This window comes from Astyanax mexicanus, chromosome 6 (genome assembly GCF_023375975.1).
Source record: "Astyanax mexicanus isolate ESR-SI-001 chromosome 6, AstMex3_surface, whole genome shotgun sequence".
NCBI classification, from domain to species: domain Eukaryota; kingdom Metazoa; phylum Chordata; class Actinopteri; order Characiformes; family Acestrorhamphidae; genus Astyanax; species Astyanax mexicanus.
The window spans coordinates 41,629,588-41,647,082 of NC_064413.1; the positions used below are offsets into that span (position 1 = coordinate 41,629,588).

The 17,495-nt window shown below is 38.3% G+C and overlaps 1 protein-coding gene across 5 annotated transcripts in view; it reads left to right on the forward strand.

The window, feature by feature from the left end:
- Positions 1-17,495, forward strand: part of adam15 (ADAM metallopeptidase domain 15) — a 47,373-nt gene that overhangs the window by 2,443 nt on the left and 27,435 nt on the right. For all 5 annotated transcript variants that reach the window (XM_022673583.2, XM_022673581.2, XM_049480508.1 and 2 more), the window contains exon 2: positions 2,060-2,154. In XM_022673583.2, coding sequence (XP_022529304.1) covers positions 2,060-2,154 — 95 coding nt within the window. The remainder of the gene's footprint in view (positions 1-2,059; positions 2,155-17,495) is intronic.

The window sequence follows — 17,495 nt, forward strand, 5'->3', positions numbered from 1 at the left end:
GAACTTGGAGGATTGGATATATTTTGGAGCATTAATGTAATTTAGAGTGCAAATTGAACAGAGTGGAATGATGCTGTTTAAAGCTAAGGGGGTATTTCTGGTCATTTTTTGAATACTGAGACAAACAGTGAGGAAAATCAAAAATTGAAGAATAACGTTTCAGGGAATTCAGTTCTGCTCCTGGGGGGCATTCTGTATTAAATCAGGTGTGTTTAAAAGTAGAACATACCAAATGGTGCCTGAATCCAGATGGATAATCAGAAAAAAATACTCTGTAAAAGTGTTAATTTAACACTGGAACATTTACTGTGTACATTTGTTGGTACCAGCATTTACTGTATGAACTGGAAAAGTATTGGACATGCTTGGCCCATAATTCCCGTATCAGAGCAAACTTAATTATTGTGTGTTATAATTAGATTTTAATGAGCATATTGTGATTTAGCTGTCAGGTGTAGACCAAACAACAGCTTGTCTTTGAGTAGACTGTAGGTCACTGTAGCTTTTCCATACTTCTGAATGAACCCAGACAGCAGCTGTTAATAAAACACACAGATGTAAATCAGGCACAAACCTTATGTGCAGCTGCTGATATTTAGGAGTATCAGCACATATGGACATGTGTCTCCTTGTGTATTAACAGATGTCAGGGAAACATGTACATTATAGTCCAGACTGAGTTTGTGTCTGGTGAGTTATACACTGAACACTGGAACACTTGCTGCTTGTCCTCATTTGACCCTTAAGCTTTTCCCTGGTGGAGATGCTCGTCTGTGTCTCTCAGTTGGCTTGTGGGCTGCAGTCCTGTAGTGCTGATGATCGGGATGAATTGCATCCTGGCACTGTTTTACGTACTTCCACAAAAGACAGATTAATGTACTGGAAGTGGAATGTTTCATATTTTCATCAGACTGTGTTCACTAGGCTTTTACTGATACTTATTATATTACGTAAAATATGTAGGAAAATACATTTCTGTTTTACTTTTGCTTTATTATAGAAATTAAAACTCAGCAGAACCTGATTAATACATAATTAACAGAATGTGTTTTATTTATTTTATGTGCTAGAAATGTATTTTATATACTTTATTAAAAATATATGTTTAATTGTGTGTTTATATATAATATATTTATATATTGTGTTATTATATAAATGTGTTTGTATATTTATACACTGGTTCTATAGTTATAGATTTCTTTAAATATGATTTACTTATACATTGTTTTTAGATTTACTTTCTTTGTTTATCTGCTTTTACATGGTTAACTGTTTCTGTATTCGTTCAATTTATAGCATGAATTATTTATGCATTATTTTGGATTTCTGTATTAATTTTTATTTACCTTATTTATTCCTGTATTTATGCATTGTTTTAAATGTATGTATTTATTTTTATTTACCTGAATTTTTCCTGTATTTGTACATTGCTTTGAATGTATGTATTTATTTTGATTTACCCCATTTATTCCTGTATGTATGCATTATTTTGGATTTATTTATTTTTATTTTATTTACCTAATTTATTCCTTTGTTTATACATTGTTTTAAATGTATGTATGTATTTATTTTTATTTGCCTCATTTATTCCTGTATTTATACATTGTTTAGAATTTTGTAGTGGTCAGTTCTCTCAATCTAACTATATATTTCTATCTAACTCATTTTGCCCCTGAAAAGTTCACAGTAATCAGTGAAATCCTAGTATTGCCAGAACATTCATAACCACAGGGCAAGTATTCAACCATTTCCAGTGTTTATTTATATATATTTCATGAAAGAAACTGTAAAATATACTCTCTTTCTACATAAGAAAAAAAAACACAATGCCTAAGATTAGTGTTCAGTATTTAGTGAAAAGAGGTCAGTGGGGTTTGTTTTATACATAATTTAGTTATATAGGAGCTGTTGGGCAGTCATGTTCAGGACATCCTGAATCTCTTACAGAATGCAATGAAAAGAAGACATATTTCACCTCCCCTGCTCTTTCAGACACTCTGTCACATAATCCTTTAATTCATCTTTCTGATTGTCTGTCTTTGTCTCTCTCTTCCTATAGTGTCAGGTCGAGGCAGAGGAGATAAGCCCCTGGAGAGGACGAGGCCTTTTGCCATAGTTAACGGACGTAGAAGGAGCCTGAGTGACGTTTTGCAGGTGAGGGAAGAAACAAGGGGTGTTTTGCAGCTCAGTATGAAGGAGTGCACTACATTTTCACATGAATAAATAAACACATTTAAAAATAGCTGTGTGAGCAAGAGCACACATGCGGAATTCATTTCACGTTGCTTTTTTTCCCTCATATCCATTTGCTGGAATGTGAGCCTTTTCCCATTAGCCTTTTACCGTCATCAGTATTCATTGTAATTCTGATTTTTACTTTGAGACTTATTCTGAATGGATTTTAGCTGCAAAGTGGAGCTGCTGTTTAGTATGTGTGCAGTCTTATAGCCGATTTGCTACTGAGACGCAGAGATAATCGTATTTTGTAAGTGGATTAGATCGTTTTGTAGAACACCAAATGAGACAGGGTAAACATCATTTGAGTACTGAGCTGCTCTGTGTGCTGATATTGAGACTGTTTATCTGCAACTGCAGTCAGATTTAATCAGCCCACGACAGCCCGTTTAGTGTCTGGCTCCTTCACTTTTTACTATAAGTGGAGTCTGAAATTTGGTTGCAAACATGTGCCTTTACCAAAATGTATAATCACAAACATTTTCTTGCCTGTCATCAAGATTTACAATATTATCATAAAGATGTTAAAAAAAAAAGTATGCATTTATTTTAAGTTGTTTTTTTAAAATATATAAATAGTAGATGTGCAACTTTAGATGGGCTGACATTTACCAAGCCTATTTACAACTCTGTTTTGACTCGTGGAAAAAAAATTACCCTGACTTAATAAGCTGGTCCATGGTACCGGCAAAGCTTGCAGAATCCACATATTACAGCATAGTTTTAACCCTATAACAAACACTGTAATTGCTGTAATTATTTCTTACTCAATATAAAATCTATCAAGTGTTTCACGCCCTTGTTGTTTGCTATCTATGGCATTACTGTATGGAGTACCATATTGCCAAAGAATTAAAACAACCTCAACAAAAAATGATCAGTAATAGGAAAAATAATTGGAAAATCAGTACTAAGTAAGTGATAAGTATAATAAGTATTACTCACTAATAATACATAAGTACTAGAATAAAAGTAAATAAAAATAACTGGTATATACTGAATGAGAAAAAAATAAGCATATGCATACATACTTTATTAAATAAAAACTACAGTAGTAACTATTATTGTAATTAGTGAATGATGAGATATGGCTTTGTCCACTGTTTCTTAGGTGATTGATACACACTGAGGTTCCTATCTTGCACCCTGCGCAAGGCACGTTGTGATGCTTATTGCTATCTTACACCCAGCCAACAGTTTTTTTTTTTTTTCACACCTTTCACCTGCGCCAGTGAAATAGAAATCCGTCAGAGCACACCTGGCTCTTAAAGGAAATTGCAAGTGACGCGCTGAATGGTTAATTGCACCTTACACTCAAAAAACACCAATGATTAATTAAGAGAATTAGCACATGCCACTTTTTGTTTTGAGCCACACATGATGTCGTTACGGTAGCAAAGACACACTGGCACACCCTAAATCTAGCTGTGAGGTGCACAGTTGATGGCTTGTGAATGTAAATCACTAAAATAGGACCCTTTACTCTGAAGGAAGATCTCAATGTGCAAAAAAACAGTAGTGTCTGGGAGGTATATGCCTGCCTCTCTCTACAGCCAGACTGTGGTCACTCTCTCTCTCTCTCTCTCTCTCTTTCTCTCTATCTCTCTCTCTTTCGCCTGCTACATTAGGCTAGGGGGGTGTCAGGGGGGAATTTGACAGGATATGATTTCAGAGGCCCCCCCAGCTGCGCAGGAAGTGTCCGTCCCCTTAATGTTGCCTCCACTTCCTTTCCTCTCAGATCATACTTATTTCAGGAAGCCTTCAGTAAAATATGCCAGAGCACCTACTTCCTTCCCTCACCATAGGAGGGCAGAGAGAAGGAAATGAGGCAGCATATCCACCTCACCTCACTCCGCACCCCCTCATTTAGGAAGACACACTATGAAGACATGTCTGGACAAACGGCTGTGTGCTGAGACACTGAACTAGACAATGACTAACGGTAGTTCCAGTATCAAAGCTTTTGGATGTAGAAACTTCTGTTGGGACAGAGCAGGGTGTTGGGAACACACAAATAAACACACATACATAAAAGCCCCTAGAGATGTGTGACCAGTTACAGGGAAACACATAATGAGTACAGATGCTAACAGACAGGTGTAGAGCTTGATTTTTATTGTAGCATGTATCAAAACTGTCTCAATATATCTGGCTGACCACTTACACTGCCTGGCCAAAAAAAATAGTCTTCACCTGGATTTAATTAAGCAAATGGTAAATGATCTGGGGTTGCTGCAGTTGGTCAGGTCTAGGTTCAGCAACAGTATGTGCTGAAAGAATGAGGTCAGCTGACTACCCGAATATACTGAAATACTGAGGTTATTCCATCAATGGATTTTTTTCTTCCCTGATGGTACGGCCATATTCCAAGATAACAATGTCAGGATTCATGGTGCTGGAATTGTGAAAGAGTGGTTTAGAGAGCATGAGATCATCATTTTCACACATGGAGTGTTCACCACAAAGTCCAGACCTCAACCTCATTGAGAATCGTTGGGATGTGCTGGAGAAGGCTTTGTGCAGCGTGTTGCAATCAAAACTAAAGGCGGTCCAATTAAATATTTATAGTTTGTGACCTTTTTTTTGGGCCAGGCAGTGTATTTATGTATGTTACAAGGGGTGGGGAGTTGTCGCTGAGCTAGATGAGTGTTGTTGATTAGTGATCAGCTGGGGAGGGGACATATGTACATTTTATTACTGATTAATATTATTTTAGTAGATATTAGACAAAAACAAGATGAAGTTCAAAAACTGTTCTGCACACATGTGATGGTGGAGTGTCTAGGAGGGGAGAGATTTCACCAACTGCATTGGTAGCATCCTAGTACAGTACCATGCTGTAGTTCAGTGAGCTCTTTAGAACCACCCATTCTTTCACTAACATTTGTGAATATGTGATGGCAGACTGCGAGGCTAGGTGCTGAAATTTATATACAGTACACATGGCAATGGGATTGAACAAGACAACTGAATTCAGTGATTAATGTTCATTTTGTCGCTGTCTAATGAACTTTACAGGAGGGAGAAAAAAACTTCTAAATTTCAATGGAAGTCGATGTAAAAGAGTTTAATTCAGATAATTTTAAAGTATTTTTATTGGTTCATTCATCAAGAAATTTTGGCACAGTGTGTGGAAATTAGTCGTTAACTAAAAATCGACAAAAATTGAGATACTTGTTTTTTAAAACAGAATTCCTCTCTCAACATGCTGAAGGAGTGTGAATCAGACTCAGTGATTCAGGATTAGGCAGGCAGAATTATTACAGCAAACAGAGCAACCCTGCTCTGTTTTTAGCTTGTTTTCCAACGATGAGGAAAGGTGGGGAATAATGTGAGTATGTCTGAATGTGTGTGTGTGTGCGCGTGCGTGTGTGGGTGTGTGTGTGTCTGTCTATGTTCTGAAAAAGAGGAAAGGTGGGGAATTGCATGGGTGTGGTGTGTGTGTGTGTGTGTGTATGTATGTGTGTTACGGGACTTTTCCGTTCCTCCCGCATTGACACCCATCCACAAACAAAGTCTGCCCTTTCTCTCTGTCCAGTGCATTCAAATGATTACAATCAACCTATAAACTACAAGCCGGACCACAGCGAGGTGGTTTGTACATGGGGGGGTGTGGTTATAGACTTAAACAGCCCTCCCAGTTAAATATAAACACTGATAAATATTATTTCAAGCAGCTACAATTGAGACTATTTAGAATCGAGGTGTGGATAAGGAGAATGAAAATGAAAATATAATGTTTGATGGAGTGAAGAATTCTGTAAATACTTTATTGATTATGTTAATTCTTTAAAAGCATCCTTTAAAAGCTGTCTTTGTGTATACGAGCTTGAAATATGTATAAGTGTTTCAGTAAGCCAGAAAAAAGGGAAAAAAATATTAAACATTGTCTATTAGATTAAAAGATTTGGGACACCTACTTATATACCTACTTCTAAAATACCTATTTATACCTCATTCAGCCCACACCTGGCATTGGGCATAATGCCAGCATGTTTCTATTTATCTGCTTCCTGTTTTGTTAGCAGTACTTCACTACAGACTCTTGACTAGCTATGTGCTAATAGCTAAACGTTTATTCTCATGTAATTGTGAATGGTCAGATACTTGTTTTCAATTCTCAAATATTTACGAATAAACCAGCTCACAATCCTCAGGCCATAGTGTCAGACTCCATCATTGATATTTCAGCTTGTTTCTCTTTTTATGTTTTATGTTCTCTTATAGCTAATTTCGCTTCCACAAATATCCAGATATTTTTTGTGCCCATGATGTCAGATAAACCTAGTTGGCAAAAGTGAGGAGTGACCCATATATACTATCGCATCTCAAAATATTAGAATTTCATTGAAAAGTTACTTTATTTTAGTAATTTAGTTAAAAATACAAAAAAACTCATGTATTATATAATTGTATTACACATAGAGTGATCTATTTTAGGCATTTATTTCTTTTATTTGTGATGATTATGGCTTACAACCAATGAAAATGCAATAGAAAAGCATAAAGTACTGTAAAATCTCCTCATAGACACTACACTATTAAGTCCAAAGTCAGTGCAGAAAATATTACAGCACTTCGTGCTTCCCTCTGCTGTCAACTTTTATGCAGATTTCATTTTCCAGCAGGCCTTGGCACACTGCCCTCACTGCAAAAGGTATTTTGGTAAATTGGTCTTATATAATATTCTAATTTTCTGAGACACTGATTTTTGGGTTTTCATTAACTGTAAACCATAATCATCAACAATAAAATAAACGTTTAAATTATATCACTCTGTGTGTAATACATCTATATTATATGAGTTTCACATTTTCAGTTATTAATTAAATAAAGTATTTTTTTCAGTGATATTCTATTTTTTTGAGATGCACTAGTATTAGCACTAAATACTGTGTGCAATGTCTGTTGCCATTAGCTGGACCTGATAATGTACTGTGGAGGTTGTTTTTACCCTTGTCAGATAAAAGGCTCCAGAGTTTCCTGCAGCTGGAAAGGGTCAGATTGAGCAGAGGACATATGTTTGTGAGAAAGGAACGTAGGAGATAGTTTCACTTTGCTGGTGAGCACAGTTCAGAGTGTGGGGTGCTTTAGCAGTTCTATGACCTTGAATAAACTGTACAACTCCACTATTTTCATTAATTTAGCTCATATAAAGTTGATTTATATGGCTTCTGTGTTTTTATAATGTCAGGGGTTGAATGTGTGGACTAAACTCACAAGCAGAATGACCCTGCTTTCTGTTTCACTGTGCTGTAATGCAGATTAAGCTGCAGACTAGTTTTGAATGTTTTGTGTATGCATCATGTTTCTCACTGTCATTACTGCACTACACTTTGGTATCAACACAATACTGTAATGTGTAATTTGTGATTTCCACTCTTGGCCTGGAATACCTCTACTGCCTACTTTTCTTTGTAACTCAGTGAAGCTGCTTGAGATCTCTAACTAGAACTGCATATTGTTGCATAACCTCAGTAATTTGTGATTAAATTCTGTAGTATTATTCTACCGAGTCAGTTCAAATTATTTTTTAACTTAACAAGGCAGTTTTACACTTACATCCTGTCCCATGCCTTTTGCCATGTCCTGTAGAATCTAAAGAATGCTGCACTGACTTGTGGCATATGGATGTACGTTGACCTGCATTTAATATGGAAGTCACTTGAATGTTTACGTGAACAATCCTGGCAGACATCGCCAGTCACGATCGTTACCACTCGCTGTGCCGTCAACAAAGGGGGAGCTCTAATCACAATTTGTATTCACACTCTCCAACTGTAGGAGGAGCCCAAAGGCAATAAAAAGAGTCTTGTTTAATGCTGCTTTAATGCCACTATAAAGCTCACTTAAATTAATTCAATTTTCCCTAAAATCGACATTGCACCTTATAAGCTGGTGCACCTTATGTATGAATTTTACCAGTCAGGTATTAAGGAGCAGTAAAACCACACCACTGAAGTGCAGTGTTGTAAAGGAGTTTCAGTAAAGTTTCTCCAGCACTAAGGCTGGAGCAGTATTATTAGCTCTTTTAACTGTCGTTCAGAGGAGAGTATATTGTACTGTAGCCTGCGAAAATACGGTAATACTTTTTTCATTATAAACATTCTACTGCATTATTTTGCATGCTGCCCTATCGTTTGTCAAGGGGGCATTAAATTATGTATGATATATTTTATGGTTATTTATTAGATGTAAAGGTTAGGTGTAAAACATGCTTCCTCCGATACATGTGAAGCCAGCCACCACTTCTTTTCGAGCTGCTGCTGATGCAGCATTACCGAGCAGCCAGCGTGCTTGGAGGAAAGCACAGCGGCTTGGCTCCGGTACATCAGCTCACAGACGCCCTGTGCTGCAGACATCACCCTAGGAGTGATTTGGGGAGAGAGCGCCATCTACCCACCCGGAGGGAGCAGGGCCAATTTTGCTCCCTCTAATGCCGGCAGCTTGATGGCACAGCTGCATGAGCAGGGGTTCGAACCTGCGACCTCCTGCTCATAGTGGCAGCGCTTTAGACCGCTGGACCACTCGGCGCCCTAAAATGTTTGGAAACATTTTTGCTGCTACTTAATGGCATGGCAGTGTGAGCTAGTGTTCATAGGAATCTGTCAATGCTCTATACTTCATATATAATAATAAATAAATATAATGCACAATCTTTCAGACTTTTTTGTGGTTTTGTGGTCATGTAATGCTTATTTGTGTGTAAAAGTTAAACTGTTGTGACATAATTAATGCCCTGCTGTCTTATGATGATATCATTGCTGACTTTGCCTCAGGAAAGTTAAGTCAAGTTATGCTTAAATGCCCCATAAGACCCAGACTGGCACTGACTGCATTTCTTGAAGTTAGAGCAGAACAGAAAACACATTCAACATAAATTTACATTAGAGGCCGGTGGACAGGTGTTAATGCACTTTTTTTCACTCCCTACTGTACAATTACTGACATTACTGTCTCATTGAATTTGCTGCTATATACACTTTTTATTGCATATCGGGGCACTGCTCTAATGGGGCCCACTTGGCCACCTTGTTTATCTCTTAGACCTCCATTGTCCATATTTATATATAGTGTACAGTGCTGTGCAGAATTTCTAGGCATCTAAGCACATTAAAACCATTTATCTCAGCAGTAAGCGTTTTTGCTTATAAAACTCCAAATCACATTAGAACAGATGCAGGTATGCAGGAATACAGTAAGATACAGTAACAAGAGTAGCTTGTTTTGAAGTAGTTGATAACATGAACCTGAGAGCTTTTTCAAAGAACAAAGTTTGGTTCCAGACAATATTAGAGTTGTTCAATAACCAAGTTAATATAATTACGCACTGATTTGCCAGGTCTTGCGTTGGATTAAATGTATGCTTTATGTACATAAATATTGGGACATACCTTTTAATTATTAAGTTCAAATCCATTACTGAAAGAGTAGGTGGTTCTTAAGAGCTCACTGAATTCCAGCACTTTAATAAGATGGCATCATTGCAACGTTAGCAATGTTAGCTAGCGCCAATTTCCCACCTAAATATTCCACCATCAACTGTGAGTGGTATTACTGAAAAGTGAAATAGTTTAGGATCCACAGCAACTGAACCACAAAGTGTCCAACAGTGTAAAGTGCAAGTGTTGAGAAGAATAGTGCAGAAAAATGTCCAACGCTCTGCTGACTGAATAACTGCAGAGCTCTGTACTGTACCTACTGTTAGAGCTGCAAAGGTGGACCAGCTCTGTTTTAAAAAAGTAACTTTACCCAATTTAGCTGAGACAGTTAAACAACCCACTCACTGGCATTCCTCCAATTTATTGCAAGTAAGATGCTGCAATTGTACTTTGAGGAAAGTGCCATATTCCCAGCTCTAATACATCAACCAACAGAAGCCTGTGTCATGCAGCATCACAACCAAAGTGATTGGGGAGGGAGCTCCATCTACCCACCCAGACAAAGAGCCTTTTGTGCCATTTGTGCCACATCCCTCTGACTGTGCCTGATGTTGGTGAATCAGCATGACCAGGGATTCAACCTCAGGATCCTAGATCAACTCCATTATAATTCCTATGGTTTTAGAATGAATCTCCAAAAAGCTACAAAATCTCCAGTAGTTGTAATATGTTGGTGCCCCAAACATTTTGCCTATATAGTGTGTGTATATATACACATTCTACAGTTTCATTTCTGTTGTAATTATAGGGAAAACACAAAATAAAACTGTAATTCTGCAATAATCAACAATGTGCTGTACATGATACACAGATGCACAGAGACTAGGTTGTGAATGTGCTAGAGGACTCCTTTAATCTTTACTGAAGGAGATTAAACTCTCATGAGCATTCTCCTTTTCAGAACCACAACCACAGTTGCAGAGAGGAGGGGAGGAAGAAAAGCGAGGGTTTTAAGGGCGTTGCTCTTTGAATGGGAACACAGTCACACTGAGCTTCACTCTCTCCCATTATGATCCTCTTAAAACTCTGAAATGCTGGGAAGTGAAGCATGTGTGTGTGTGTGTGTACAAGTTGTGGACAAGCCAAGAGAACATCAAGAGACTGGGAGTGGTGTGTCTTCGTACTGTAAACACAAAATAGTAAAACATTCCTTTGTTGAATCCGCAAACAAGTTTGGATTATAATCAGAGAACATTTTTTTCCTCAATTGTAATTAAAATTCTAACTAAATATTTGTGTCCTACTGCATTTCAGAATCAGTTTTTTCAGTTTAATATTAAATCACTGCAAAAACAGTGACCATTCAAGCCCTGGCTTTACTTACCCTAGACCAGACTACCTACTGCTTAGGGCCACAGACATAATGCATCATAATGTAATCACCAATAAAACCAACTCTTCCATTATGACTAACTGGAATAAGACTGTACCCCGTTCCACACTTGCTACCTTGCTCATTCACTCCATACACACTCTGTCCTGTCGATTTTCTTTCTGGACTACACCCTGTGTTCAAGTGCTGCTGAGGTCATTGACTGATTAGAACACGTGCCTAGGGACATTACCTCACTGACAGACTCATTGGGTGGGGATGGGGGTTGGGAGCATTGTGAGTAGACGAGGTGGAGGGATATGGTGGTCATTGAGAGAAAGCAGTATGGGCAGGAGAAAGGCTGAACAGAGTGAAAGTGAATTGGGGTCAGTGAGAGGCTGAGTAAGGTATAAAGCACTACAGTGAGATGTATGTGAAATGGGTAGATGAGGTTAGTAAAGGGAGTGCATTGAAAGCCCGTAAGAGAGAAACTGAGAGAAGAAGGTCATATAGAAGACAGAAAGCGAGCAAAAGAAACTAAATGTATGGATATAGTGTAGATTGTTTACAGAATGAACAAATTATTGTTTCTATTGGTCCAGAACTGGATTACAGCTAGTACAGTGTTATCCTTCAGGATTTCTTTCAGCAGTTGTGGCAGGCCCACCCTAGTGTATTGGCTTTCGATCTACTCTGGCTTACGTGATGTACTCTGGTCTTGATATGGCTTTAATTGAAAGCAGTTCTGTCAAAATCAAGTATCAAAAGTCATGAAGTGACTACAGTATGTAAAAAAATGTTTGCCCCTTTATGATTTCTTATATTTTTTGTTTCTCACTCTTAAATGTTTCAGGTCATCAAACCAATTGAAATATTATTAAAGACAGCACAAGAAAACAAAAAATGCAGTTTTTAAATAAAGATTTTTTATAATTAAGGGAGAGAAAAATCCAAAATTTCACGGCCCTGTGTGAAAAAGTGTTTGCCCCTAAACCTTATAACAGGTTGGGCCACCCTTAGCAGCATCAAATGCAATCAAGCGTTTGCGGTAACTTACAATGAGTCTTTTAACCGCGCTGTGGAGGAAGTTTGGCTCACTTTACAGAATTGTTAAGGGTTTTCAAGCATGAAACATCTTTTTAAGGTCGCACCTTCATCTCAGCATCTCAGTAGGATTCAGGTCAGGACTTTGACTAGGCCACTCCAAAGTCATTTACTTGCTGGTGTGTTTTGAATCATTGTCCTGCTGCAGAACCTAAGCCTGTTTTAGCTTAAAGTCACGAACAGATGGCCGGACATTCTCCTTCAGGATTTTTTTGTTAGACAGCAGAATTTATGGTTCTATTTATCACAGCAATCTTCTAGGCCCTGACGCAGCCACACTATCACCACCATGTTTTACTATAGGTATGTTCTTTTTCTAAAATGTGGTGTTTTTACACCAGATTTAATGGGTAATGGGTCACACACCTATCAAAAAGTAAAACTTTTGTCTTGTCAGTCCACAGAGTATTTTCCCCAAATCTTGAGGATCATCAAGATTTTTTCTGGCAAAATTGGCCATGCAGGCCATTTTGCCCAGTTTCTTTCTTATGGTGGAGTCATGTAGTAGTTTGAATGATGTACTTTTGTGACCTCCTGGATGACTCGTTGTTGCGTTGTTGGGGTAATTTTGGTCGGCCAGCCACCCCTGGGAAAGTTCACCAGAGGTTCACCACTGTTCCACGTTTTTGCCATTTGTGGATAATGACTCTCACTGTGGTTCGCTGGATTCCCAAAGCTTTGGAAATGGCTTTATAACCTTTTCCAGACTGATAGGTCTCACTTACTTTCTTTGAGGTCTAGGTTTGAGTACGTTTTGGTCTACATCGCTTCGTCAGGCAGGTCCTATTAAAGTGATTTCTTGATTGATTGAACAGGTGTGGCAGTATTCAGGCCTAGGTGTGGCTAGACAAATTGACCTTAATTGTAATAAGCCACAGTTAAGGCATGTTTTAACTGGGAGGACAAAAACATTTTTACACAGGGCCATGTAGATTTGGATTTTTTTTCTCCCTTAATAATAAAGTAAATAATTACATTTTTGATAATCTGAAAATTGAAAGGGGCAAACACTTTCACACTGCTGGATGTGCGTTGATGCTTTATAACAATGACTGTGTGTTTGTGTGTGTGTGTCTATTATAATTTTTTTTTTAAATCTTATCTAGTTTAATCTACCTTTGACTGTTCTTTCTCTGTTCTTTTCTATCTTTTTGTCAGGCATGTATGGATAGGAAGAATGGTTGTTTTTTGTGGAAAAATCTGGTACCATTTGGAGCAGCACACTGCAGACTGCTCCTTACCTTTCCTGATTTCTACCTAATGCCCATTTCTGTTTCACTCTCTAAAAATGTAATAAAGTAATAGTAATAGTGTCAATATCGGACACAATCAATATTACTGGCCAGATAACTGTTACTTACCCACAAATAGAATATTGATTTGTCTCTTGATAAGAGTGAGTGAAAGAAATAAAGTAGAACTGAAGGAGGAGGACAGACGGAGAAGAACTCTGTGTGGTGTAGGAGGTGTTAGCTTGTCTTGGTCGTGACTGTGATACGGCACCATTAGTTCTCTGAACATCTTGAGATAGAGCAACACTGCTCAGCAGTCGAAGAGATGCCAAATCTTTCTCTGTCTCTGTCTCTCATTCCCTCACTCACTCTCTCTATCCCTGCTTTTTCCTGCCTCATTTTCTCTGCCACTTGTTCTCTCTCACTGTTCTGTCTTCCCCTTCTATTACCATCTCACTCAAGTCTCTATCCTATTCCTGTCCTTTAATCTTCCTCGTTTTTTTTCTTTCTCTCCATTTCCCTTCATTTATTGCACTTTCCCATAAAGAGGTTGTCTTTTCTCTACAGTTTTTGCTGCTCCTCCCATCCAGCTCTCTCTTGTCCAGCTGTGTAAACTAGTTTCTGGTCTGTCTGTAGTCATGCAATCCAATATCTGTTACCTCATGTGTGTAGCAGTCACTAGTTGGCTGTTTGCCTGGCTGTTTCAAAGTTGGGTTCCACCCAGTTGCAGTCAGTAATACTTCCTGACATTTTTTAACAAGTCCTTCACCTCAATCGTGCACTAAATGTAGCTTAAAACCTACAATTAGATCTGTATGGGTGTATAAACTGGTGGTGGGTTTAAAACATGAATTTTCTATCTTCATTTAAATCCCTTGGCCAGTCATTCGTCTGCACATCAGTTCAGTATTGCTGTAGTACCAGTGGAGTTCTTTTCATATCCAAACAAACCTTTAATTTTAACTGAAACATTCATCCTTAGATACATTGATATCAAATCCAGTGGAAATCAGATTGAATTGGGACCTTGTAAATCGGAAATTAATAAATACAAGGAATCAGTGGTGATAACCAGCCCTAGTATGAACCCAACAAACAAACTTTGTTGATTGTTTTTAAGCCATTTCTGTCAACAACATAAGTAACATAAGTATTATTGTGTTTAATAAATCAAATCTTAATATTTACCTCAATTACACCTTTTCATTTATGTGGCTTGAGTATCAGTATTATATCTAGATAATAAATATAAACATGTGATCAGTCAAACCACTTTAGCAGGTGGTCTGAGATACATTTGAGCAGCTTATAGCAGTGTAGTCTCTTCAAGACTATTCAAAACCTAAAATGACTTCCAGAACAACTGAAAGGAAGGCATGTAAATTTGTGAAATCAAAGGCAACAGACATATTTTGGACAGCACAAGAAGAGATAGAAGAGACATTTCAAAATCTTGTCACATGAAGTGACCAGGTGTAAACACGTAAATAAACACAGTAGAAAACCTTTATGTTAAACAACACAATCTAATTATCTGAACACAGAAAATATACGAAAAAAAACATTTAACAGTTCATCAAAGAGTTAATCAAAATGTAAAACATTAATAATACATCTCTCTGTCTCCTTCTAAAGTATCTAATTTGCTCTCAGTATAATTTACTGTCACCATCTCAGAATCACTACTGAGAGCAGTCTGTCGATTTTTCAATAGTTTAAAGATCAGTTCAAATACACTTTTTTGTGATCTAACTCAGTTTTTACTCCCAACCAACCCTGTGGTTACTCTCTTAGTCAAAGCCTTGAGAAAAAGAGGGTAAGAAGTCACTTTGCTGCTTTAATTGATGGCAGATAGGCAGTAATGAATGATACCGATCGCCCACACACCTCTCCGCAATGACATCCATGTAACCTCAGGATGATTCAGTCACATAACTGTGGGAGGCTGTCCTTTAACTCTCAGTAGGATTCTCTTGGATCTGTGGGATTATATCCTTCCCTGAGAAACTGAATCATCATTTACACAGTGTTTTAACTGGGGATTTTTTTTTTTTTTGCTCTTTAAAACTTTTGTTGCAAAAGTTGATTTTGAGCAGAACTTTGGGGCAGCTTTTTTCAGAAATGTATGTCCGTCTCATAAACAACTGCACATTTTAAGCACATTCCTCCCCTGTCTCTCTGTTGCGTGACTTTAGTTTCTGCCCGTTCTCATTTTTCAGCCTGTTCTTGGGCTGTCTATTTTCTTTATAAGGGTGTTTTTTACTCTGCCATGTCCCAATTTACTATCCCAAAGCAGCGGTAGTGTATTGGATCGTGACCCTGGTGACAGGGTTCTATCCCTCGTGAGGAGTGGTGTTTGTTTATTTATTTATTTAATAATTTTTTCCTTTCTTCTTAGGTTTACCTGCTTTGAGATCAACTGTTCTGTAATTGGGTTCAACAACCCTCTGGGCTGGAGAGCTTCTAGTCTGTAGCACTCTATCCCATGTAACGCCACAGACAGGAGTCAGACGCTCGCGGTAAAAACAAAACGAGGCTTTATTAGAAAGCACGTAAGCAGATAGCGTAGTCAGATAACAGGCGTGGGTCAAAGCCAGAAGCACAATCAACCAAAACATCAGAGCCGAATCACAAACCGAAAACGAAACCATAAACCAGAAGCAGAGTTCAAATAACCAGAAAATCACAATAAAAACAGAACAAAAGGATAAGGCAAAAACGGAGTCGAAAAGAACAAGTAAAGGTCATACACGGGTAATACAGACAGGAAAATAACGCTCAGTATATCGCTGGTGAACAGGGAAAATACCTCGCAACAAGCGAGACAAACAGACAGATATTTATACCTAAACTAAATGACTAACACCTGAAAACAATCTAAAATTCCGGTGACGTTGATCGTACGAATGAGCCGCGGTTGGCTGAGTCCGAACACGTGGTGTTGTCCGGTGCATGCTGGGAAGTGTAGTTCCGGACCGGGGATTGTCCATAGACGGGAACGGCAGAGTCAGAAAAAAGGACTACAGAGTCTGTGGTAGGCGTCACATCCCATTACACTTTATTTTCCAAAACAGAATTTTTTTTTGTGGCCCTCCACATAATGGCTTGGAAAATATCTGGCCCACGACCAAACTTAATTGCCGACCCCTGTATTAGTGGATAAAGCCTCTTGTATAAAAGAAAAAAAAAGGTGAAAGGTCTAAAGTGCAGCCATTATTGAACGTGTTCTGGATCTTCTGGCTCACAGATAGCTAGTGGTTAACTTACATTAGTGTAACCAGTACAATGCATCTACTTAATGCAGTGCTTTATTTTTAAATAGAAGTGCTTGGTCGAAGTGTTTTTCTCTCTGACTGTGACTGTTTTCAGACAGACTGGTTTATCAAGGATAGCTTGCTCTCTTTTTATTTGAGACTCTTTAAGGAATTCTAAGGGTTAGATAGCAACCATACATTACTATGATTATCTCGCTGTTGTGAAATGAGGAGCAGAGTGATAGTTATCTGTTGTGTTTTGGTCCACAACTGAACTTCACAGGATTTGAAACATCTTCTAACGACTTCTAAATCTGTTGAACAGAATGACCCTCAGGCTAAGTTTGTATGGTACTGTGAGTGTTCAGCAGCTCTCAGCAGGGCAGCGAGACGTCCCCTGGTGCCGTTTAGCCTGTGATATGTGATAATGTTGGGTTTCCTTTAAGATAGCTGTGGTGAGAGAGCTCAGTGGTTGAGCCCTCCGTTCCCATGAGGAGAGAGAGGAGAAAGGCAGGAAACTGAGGCAACGCTTGAGGAAACTCACTGAGGTTTCACTTTTTCGACACACTGCTCTGGAACGAGTGTCTTATAGTTTGTGTGTGTGTGTGTTTTTGTCGGTGTCTGACATTAATGCCTTAATGGCTACAGTCTCACAGCAGGTTAAAGTGACCCAAAGCTGTTTTTTTTGCTATTTGTTACACAGAGCAAAAAAACACTGTGTTCCAGTTCAGTTTGGGCCACTTTTAAGTGTGGTATTGAAATCCAATACGTATGAAATTTGTGGCATTGGGACTCTGGAGTCTAGAGATTCAGATAGGAAGCCATTAAGCTGGAGCTTTTTAGTGGTGGTATAGCGAGGTAATATTTAGGGGCGTCCCCTGGTCAAACAAGGTTAGAAGACGCGTATCGCAACCGC